At 59.0% G+C, this 7,568-nt stretch overlaps 1 protein-coding gene across 4 annotated transcripts; it reads left to right on the top strand.

Annotated features, from left to right (window-relative positions):
* The first annotated feature begins 1,983 nt into the window (after positions 1-1,983).
* On the top strand, positions 1,984-6,828 carry G6pc3 (glucose-6-phosphatase catalytic subunit 3). 4 transcript variants are annotated; one of them, XM_004859246.3, is made up of 7 exons: positions 2,415-2,600; positions 2,900-2,984; positions 4,771-4,877; positions 5,499-5,589; positions 5,670-5,788; positions 5,870-6,011; positions 6,247-6,828. In XM_004859246.3, the coding sequence occupies exons 1-7, from the start codon at positions 2,453-2,455 to the stop codon at positions 6,608-6,610; spliced, it is 1,056 nt and encodes a 351-aa protein (XP_004859303.1). In that variant the 5' UTR covers positions 2,415-2,452; the 3' UTR covers positions 6,611-6,828. The 4 variants fall into 4 exon arrangements, with proteins under 4 accessions (XP_012933076.1, XP_004859303.1, XP_021095913.1 ...); XM_013077622.3 differs by lacking the exon at positions 4,771-4,877 and having other exon boundaries at positions 1,984-2,600; positions 5,767-5,788; XM_004859247.4 differs by lacking the exon at positions 2,415-2,600 and having other exon boundaries at positions 2,634-2,984.
* Positions 6,829-7,568: the final 740 nt, after the last annotated feature.

Raw genomic sequence — 7,568 nt, forward strand, 5'->3', positions numbered from 1 at the left:
TTGAACTCACTTTGTAGTCCAGGTCTCGAAGTAGAGGCAATCCTCCTGTCTGAGCCTCCTGACTACTGGGATTTACAGGCGAGTGCCACCATACCTGGCTCTAGCCACTTTTTTTGTTTGTTTTGTTTTGTTTTTTGAGACAGGGTCTCACTAGGCAGTTCAGGCTGTCCTTAACTCTCTGTGTAGCCCAGGCTGGCCTTGAACTTGCTGCAATCCTCCTGCCTCAGCCTGCTGAGTGCTGAGATGACAGGCATGTGCCACCTCAGCAGTTTTTTTTTTTTTCAGTACCAGGGATCGAACTCAGGACCTTGTGCTTGCCAGGCAGGTGTGGTGCCACTGAGCTACATCCTTGGCCCAACTTTTCACACTTTAAAGGAAGCATGTTACGGCTTCTCTTTGGTGTATCTGCACTGCCAACATCACTACTTCTTCACTTCCTTCGTTATGGAGTAAAATGAAGGTTATTTGAACACAGGCACCATGGCGCTGTAACAATGGACCTGAGTGGCTACTGCTCAGTGACTAAAGAGCACACAGCACAGGACACAGGGATGATTCACCGGATGATTCATGGCCCAGGATGCGCTAGCAGGCTGTTCGGGCTCCCAGGACCCTACTACAGCAGGACTACATGGAATTTTAGACTTGTGACCCAGCCAGGCTTGGTGGCACACGCCTATAGGCTGAGACAGGAGGATCACAAGTTCCAGCACAGTAGGGGCTGCTTAGTGACATATACCAGGATCTCTGGAGAGGCCTGGGCATTTCAAGGAACACAGTGAAGTGGGACAGAAAGATTATAAAGTGAGGCCTAGGGCTATAGCTTTGAGGTTGGGCACTTGCCCAACATGGGGGAGGTCCTGGGTGCGGTCAAGCAGGATGTAAGGGTAAAGTTGGTCCTGGAAGTAAGGACAGAGCAAAGGCAGACTTTTAAAGACTGTAAGAAATCGGGCTGGAGGGGCCGGGGATTTAGCTCAGTGGTTCTGCCCCCTGCCTTGCAAGCGCAAGGACCCGAGTTCGATCCCTGGTACCAAGAAAAAAAAATTGGGCTGGGGATTTAGCTCAGTGGCATCATACCTGCCTTGCAAGCACAAGGTCCTCAGTTCCATCGCCAGTACCAAAAAAAAAAAGAAATTTAGGCTTTCTCTTTGAGGCAACCAAAAAGCATTTAGCATGGAAATGAGCTGAGCTTTGCACCTGGCTTACCTGTCCCACACCTACTCTTCTTGTTTGTTTTTTGAAATAGGGTCTGGCTATGTCGCCTTGAACTGGAGGAGATTCTCCTGCCTCAGCCTACCCAGATTTGGAGATCACAGGTGTGCCCCATCCCTTAATTAGAAATTAATCTCTTTGGGCCTGAGGTTTAGCTCAGTGGTTCCTGGAGCCTGCCTGGCAAGTGCAAGGTCCTGAGTTCGATCCCTGGTACCAAAAAAAAAGAAAAAAAATTAATCTCTTTTGAAGAAGAACCTTACATTCTCATTTTCATCCATCCATCAGAAAACTTCAATGTGAAAGTGGTTAGAGCTCAGCTGCTGAGGTGGCGAAAGCCTGTCATCCCAGCATTGGGAGGCTGAGGCAGGAGGATCACTGTGAGTTAAGGCCAGCCTGGACTGCCTAGTGAGACCCTGTCTCAAACCAAACAAACAAATCGGCTTGAGGTAAGAAGAAATGGAGGAGTCAAGTCTTCTCCCACCGACCTCTACCTAGAACAGTCTTTAGCTTTCTTTGTTTTTTGTTTTGGTGCCAGGGATCGAACTCTGGTCCTTTCGCTTGCACAGCAGGTGGCAAAACCACTGAGCTAAATCCCCGGCTTTTTAGCTTTGCTTTTTTTGGCGTGGATGTGTGCCCTAGGGACACTGTTATTCCTCTAGGTTTATCTGCCTAGCAGTCTTGAATGGCCAGAGAACGTAAGGGGGCAAAGCAAAATTAGACCTGAGAGAATGGTGACTCTTGTTAGGTATGAACATTCTTTTGAGGGGGGAGGGTGTTTCGTGTTTTGTTTTGTTGGGTTGTTTGTTTGGTTTTTGGTACCGGGGATCAAACTCAGGTCCTTCCGCTTGTGAGGCAGGCGGCCGAACCTGAGCTAAATCTCCGGCCCTGTTTTGTTGGTTTTGGAGACAGTGTCTTGCTATGTAGTTCAGGCTGGCTTTGAATTCACAATGCAACCCGGGCTGGCCTCGAAATTGGGGTCCTGCCTCAGCCTCCGGAGAGCTGGGATTATAGGCACGCATGCACCAATTGCTTCGTTAGGGACGATCTCTCAAAATCCAGGGGCTTGGATATCTGTGGACCTCCAAATCAGACAGATGGAGCGGGCGTCTCAAGCCTGGGAAGTCGGCGTCGCCCGACTGGATGGGGGAGAGTGGGGGTCGCAGCCTTCTTCCAGGAGAGCGCAGAGATGGAGGGGGGGTGGGCCGCGGTACAGGAGTAGGGACGTGGAGCGGGCTCTCGGATGACACAGGCGCCTCCGCGGCGGCAGCACACGAACCCGACACGGGTGCATCTGTCCCCTAACCCGGAACAGCAGCCGGGTCCCCGCGCACCCGCTGCCCACGTGCCGATGATGACCACGTGGGCTGCGAAGAAACTCCTTCACACAGGTTTGGCCGCCCGGCCGCCCCGTAGACCGGAAGACTGGGGAGGACGCCGCAGCGGCTCCGGGTGGCAGCGCGCCGGGCGGCGGAGCGGGGCCCGGGGGCGGGTCCGGGGCAGCGACCGGTGGGCGCGGGGCCGGGACCCTGGGGCTCGGCGCCTACCGCAGCCGCCATGGAGTCGGCGCTGGGCGCGGGCATCGCGATGGCCGAGGCGCTGCAGACGCGGCTGCCCTGGCTGGAGAGCGTGTGGCTCTGGGTCACCTTCCTGGGCGACCCCAAGAACCTGTTCCTGCTCTACTTCCCAGCGGCCTACTACGCCTCCCGCCGCGTGGGCGTCGCCGTGCTGTGGACCAGCCTCGTCACCGAGTGGCTCAACCTCGTCTTCAAATGGTGAGACCGGCGGCCGCGGTCCTCTGGCCCCCAGCATCGCGGCTCCCACCCCCCCCCGGTCCTCACCCTGCCCCTGGGACCCCGTGCCCAAGTGGGCCAGGCCCCAGTCCAAGTGCTCAGACGCAAACGCTCCAGCTGCCTCCCTGCGCGTCCTCCGCACTAAAGCATGCATCTGGCACCTGAGTGGCGGAGTCCTGCTTCTCAACTCACTGTTTCCTTCATCTGTTCCCTCGCGTGCGTGATGCCGTTAGGCATGTGTGCACTGGGTGTGGGGAGCACGCCTCTGATCCCAGCAATTCAGGAGGCCGAGGCAGGAGGACCTAATGTCCCAGGCCAACCTGAGCAACTCATCGAGACCCTGTCTCAGAAAATACCAAGGGCTCAGTAGTGGGTGCTTGCTTAAGTATAGGAGGCCTTGGGTTCAGCCCCCAGCACCACACATAGGCGCACGCACACACGTGAAGCAGCAGCAGGCTTTGTGCCAGGCGATGCACAGCCCGCCTGCTGATCCATCTGCCCAGCGGCATAGGCAGTACCAGAAGGATTGCTAGAATGCAGCAGCTCGGGCCCCAGGCCAGATCCTCTGCATCAGTTTGTATTTTACCAAAGTTCCTGGGGCACTCTCTTCCCTTCCTTCCCTCACAGACAAGCAGGACTCCGGGCAGGCGGGTGGAGGCCCTGCAGCCGGGGTTATTGCTCTGTGCCACCTGAGGGCTCTTCTGGGTACAGAAGGACCCACCAGGCTGGAAGCCTCCTCCCGTTCTCAGCCTCTGTTGGCACATCTGTCCCGACCTGGGAAGGAAGGGCGGGCCGGGCCAACTTCCTGAAAATCCAGCTCCCAGCCACCTTCTACACCGCTGCTCATCCCTGTCGTCCTTTTCTTCTGGCCTCCGTTCTGTGCTCTGCTCTCTCCTCCCGCACAGCCCCTGTGCGCCTCCCTCGGTGGACACAGCCCCTGGGCTCGGGCCTGGGTGGGGAAGAGCAGGTCCCTTCGGATCTCTCCCCCAGCCCCGCTTCCTGCCTGTGTATGCTCTGCTTCTCTCTGGCCACCACAGCCCGGTCCGGGTGCAGTGCCCAAAGCCGGGCCCACTCCTGCTGGCCAGGGAAGGTTGTTCTCAGGCTCCTCTGTCTATTCCAGGCCCAGGAAGCTGGGCTAAATAATTCAGGCCTGGATGATTCAGTGAGACTGGGGCTGAGGGAGTAGCAGGAGGAAAGAGGTGCGGGGAAGGGCTGGCCCTGCAGAGGGGGAGAGACGGGGGGGTCTGCTTCTCAGAGCCACGTGTGTGTGCACACATACAGTTTCTTTTTTTGTTTTGTTTTGGTTTTTTGTTTTGTTTTGTTTGGTACTGGGGATCGAACTCAGGTCCTTGCGCTTGTGCACCAGGCAGCAAAATCACTGAGCTAAATCCCCAAAAAGCATTTTGTCCATTGGCCAGGAATCTTTTCTTTTTTGAGATAGGGTCTTGCACTGTAATTCTGGCTGGCCTCCAGCTCACTATGTACCCGAGGCGGCCCTTGAACTGGCAGTGATCCTCCTGCCTCAGCCTCCCAAGTGCTGGGATCACAGTATGCACCAGCTTACATGCACAATTTCTTCCCTCAGTATCACTTTTGAAAAATAATGTGCTTTTTCCTATTCCAAGGTGGAAAACTATAGCACAGTCATGGCCAGAAGCAGAGTCCCTTTCTGACCCTTGCCTCTGGGTCTTCCCAGGTCCCCACTGGGTCTCCCTCTCCCGCCCAGGCCTCGGCCCTGTGGTACCGGCTGGCCTCTTCTCTCTTCCAGGTTTCTCTTTGGAGACCGGCCCTTCTGGTGGGTCCACGAGTCAGGCTACTACAGCCAGTCTCCAGCCCAGGTTCACCAGTTCTCCTCTTCGTGTGAAACTGGCCCAGGTCGGCAGGCACAGACCTCCCCCTTCCCTCGGTGGCTGGGTTCCCATGTGTTCTCACCAGGGCTGGCCTCTTAGCTACCAGCCCAGAGAACAAACCCCAGGAAGACCAGGCTGGATGCCAGGGGGGCACCCATGCCACATGCCAGCTGCCCACCTTGTACAGAATGCGGCCGGGAAGCCAGGAGTGTTGAAGTACACAGCACACCTGCAATCCCAGCAGTCTGGGAGGCTGATGCAGGAGGATCACAAGTTTGAGCCCAGTCTGGGCAACTTTGAGACCCTGTCTCAAAAATGTAAAAAGGGCTGGGATGCAGCTCAGTATCCGGGGCTCAATGCCCAGTGTGGGAAGAAACAAACAAAAACACCAAGAGGCAGGCCAGGCAGTGCTTGGGTGGCGTGAGAAGGGCTCAGCTGGGCCAGAGGGAGCGGCTGGCAGAGCTGGGGCCTCCCCAGCAGCATGGTGGGTGCACCTGGGATGCCAGCCCTCAGGCTGAGCTAGGAGGATCTGGGCTTCAAGGACAGCCTGGACTGGGTGGAGACAGCCGGTGACCATGACCTCTGGAAGCTCCCTTAGCCAGGGGAGGCAGCTGTGCCCAGCATCAGCCAGCCCTGGTCCCCACAGGCAGCCCATCTGGACACTGCATGATCACAGGGGCAGCGCTGTGGCCCGTGATGACGGCACTGTCTTCCCAGGTGGCCGCCCGGTCGCGCAGGTAACCACTGGAAGCAGGGGACAGTGTTGGGCTGGGGTGGCTGCTCCGGGGACCCCATGAGCTGTCATCTTTCTCTGCAGCCGCTGGGTGCGGGCCATGCCCGGCCTGGCCTACTGCACCTTCCTGCTGGCCATCGGCCTGTCCCGGATCTTCCTCCTGGCACACTTCCCCCACCAGGTGTTGGCTGGGCTGGTGACTGGTGAGTGCGGGCTGCGGTGCTGGGCCCTGCAGGTCTCCTGCCCTCCACACCTCCGTGACACCGCCTCCCCTCGTACCCCAGGTGTGGCCCTGGGTTGGTCGATGGCCCCCCGAGTGCCCATGGAGCGGGAGCTCAGCTTCTACGGGCTGACTGCACTGGCCCTCATGCTGGGCGCCAGCCTCATCTACTGGACCCTCGTGACGCTGGGCCTGGACCTTTCCTGGTGAGTCGCACTCCGCCCTGGGCAAGCTGGGCTGTCCCACCTTTGTGAGCCCCTCGGCCTTCCTCCCTCAGCCTCCTGAGTCACTGAGATTAGAAGCTGGTGGGTCTTGGGTTCATTATGGCTAAGAGGACCCGTGACCTGTCCTCCGACGTGGGCCCTCCCCGGTCACAGCAGGACATGCATGGGCCCTGTGGGCCCCCAGGCCCCGCTCCCCCTCAAGGTGCTCCCCCCGCAGGTCCATCAACCTGGCCTCCAAGTGGTGCGAGCGGCCTGAGTGGGTGCACATCGACAGCCAACCCTTCGCCTCGCTGAGCCGAGACTCAGGGGCGGCCCTGGGCCTGGGCATCGCCCTGCACTCACCCTGCTATGTCCAGATCCGAAGGGCGAGGCTGGGAGGCAGGCAGAAAGTAGCCTGCCTGGCACTGACCCTGGCGCTGCTGGGGGCCCTGAGTTGGCTGGGCCACCCACCCCAGGCCAGCCTCTTCTATATCTTCAACTTCCTGCAGTACACACTGTGGCCCTGCCTGGTCCTGGCCCTGGTGCCCTGGCTGGTCCTCACCCTCAGCACCCCACAGGCCCCGCCCACCCGCTCCTCGTGACTGAGGCCTGGACCACACTCCAGAGCACAGGGCTCCCCTCCTCCCAACACCTGGTCTTCGCCCTGAGGGTCTCCTGTCTCCCTGAGAGGGCAGGACACCCCTGCCCTCCCTCCAGGGCCCCAAGCAAAGGCAGCAAGACCTCTGCATTGCTGCGGGGGGGGGGGGGGGACATGACATGGGACACCCTGGACGGCAATAAAGTCCTTAAACTTGGGATACCTCTGTGCCTTTTTTTTTTTTTTTTGGTACTGAGGATCGAACTCAGGACCTTGTGCTTGTGAGGCAGGCGGCAGAACCACTGAGCTACATCCCCTGCCCGCTTTGTTGCTTTTTTGAGATGAGCTCTCACTCTATAGTTCAGGCTGGCTTTGAACTCTGTCTCCTACCTCAGCCTCCTGAGTGCACCACCGGGCCAGCTTGGGTCCCTGTCTTTCAGGTGCTCACCCCTTCACCGACCTTCCTCAGGGAGCACTGAGTGTGGGAAGGGAGTTGGCCCTTGGGGCCACTTGCTGTCTTTGGCTTCCTGCAGCTGATGCCTCTCCCTGAGCAAAGGCTGGCCGCACCCCTGGTCCTGGCTGTATGGGCTGGTGGCTGGCAGAGGGGCAGCAGGGACGGGGCGCCAGGAAGCTGAGCCCACCCGCTCTCCAGGGGCCCCTGCGGCCCCCGCTGTGCCTGAAGAAGGCAGGGAGTTGGGCCAGGACCAGCCCCGGCCCCTCTCCTCTGCAGGCTGTGGGCCAGACCGTCTGGCAGCGGACACACCTCCATTCCTGCCCTGGCAGAGCCGTGGACAGGGTAAGGGCGGGCAGCTGGTCCTGAGGCCACAGGGCCACTGGACTTAAGGCCAAAGCCAAGGCACCAACCCTTAGCTCCGCCTCAGAGCTGCTGGCAGGGGAGGACTGCGTAGGGCACAGGCGAGGGTGCCCAGTGGGGCTGGGCAGGGCCTGGGCACCCTGAGAGA

The sequence above is a fragment of the Heterocephalus glaber genome, unplaced genomic scaffold, assembly GCF_053883595.1.
Source record: "Heterocephalus glaber isolate CG9 unplaced genomic scaffold, H.glaber_assembly_v1.0 deba00001773, whole genome shotgun sequence".
In the NCBI taxonomy this organism is placed as follows: Eukaryota; Metazoa; Chordata; class Mammalia; order Rodentia; family Bathyergidae; genus Heterocephalus; species Heterocephalus glaber.

Bases quoted from the DNA above. Each gene is read 5' to 3' on its own strand.
- G6pc3 (XM_004859246.3), top strand. From the start codon at position 2,453: ATGACACAGGCGCCTCCGCGGCGGCAGCACACGAACCCGACACGGGTG. The intron at 4,878-5,498 runs GTCGGCAGGCAC...TGGTCCCCACAG, and splicing joins TTCGTGTGAAACTGGCCCAG to GCAGCCCATCTGGACACTGC. The intron at 5,789-5,869 runs GTGAGTGCGGGC...CTCGTACCCCAG, and splicing joins GTTGGCTGGGCTGGTGACTG to GTGTGGCCCTGGGTTGGTCG.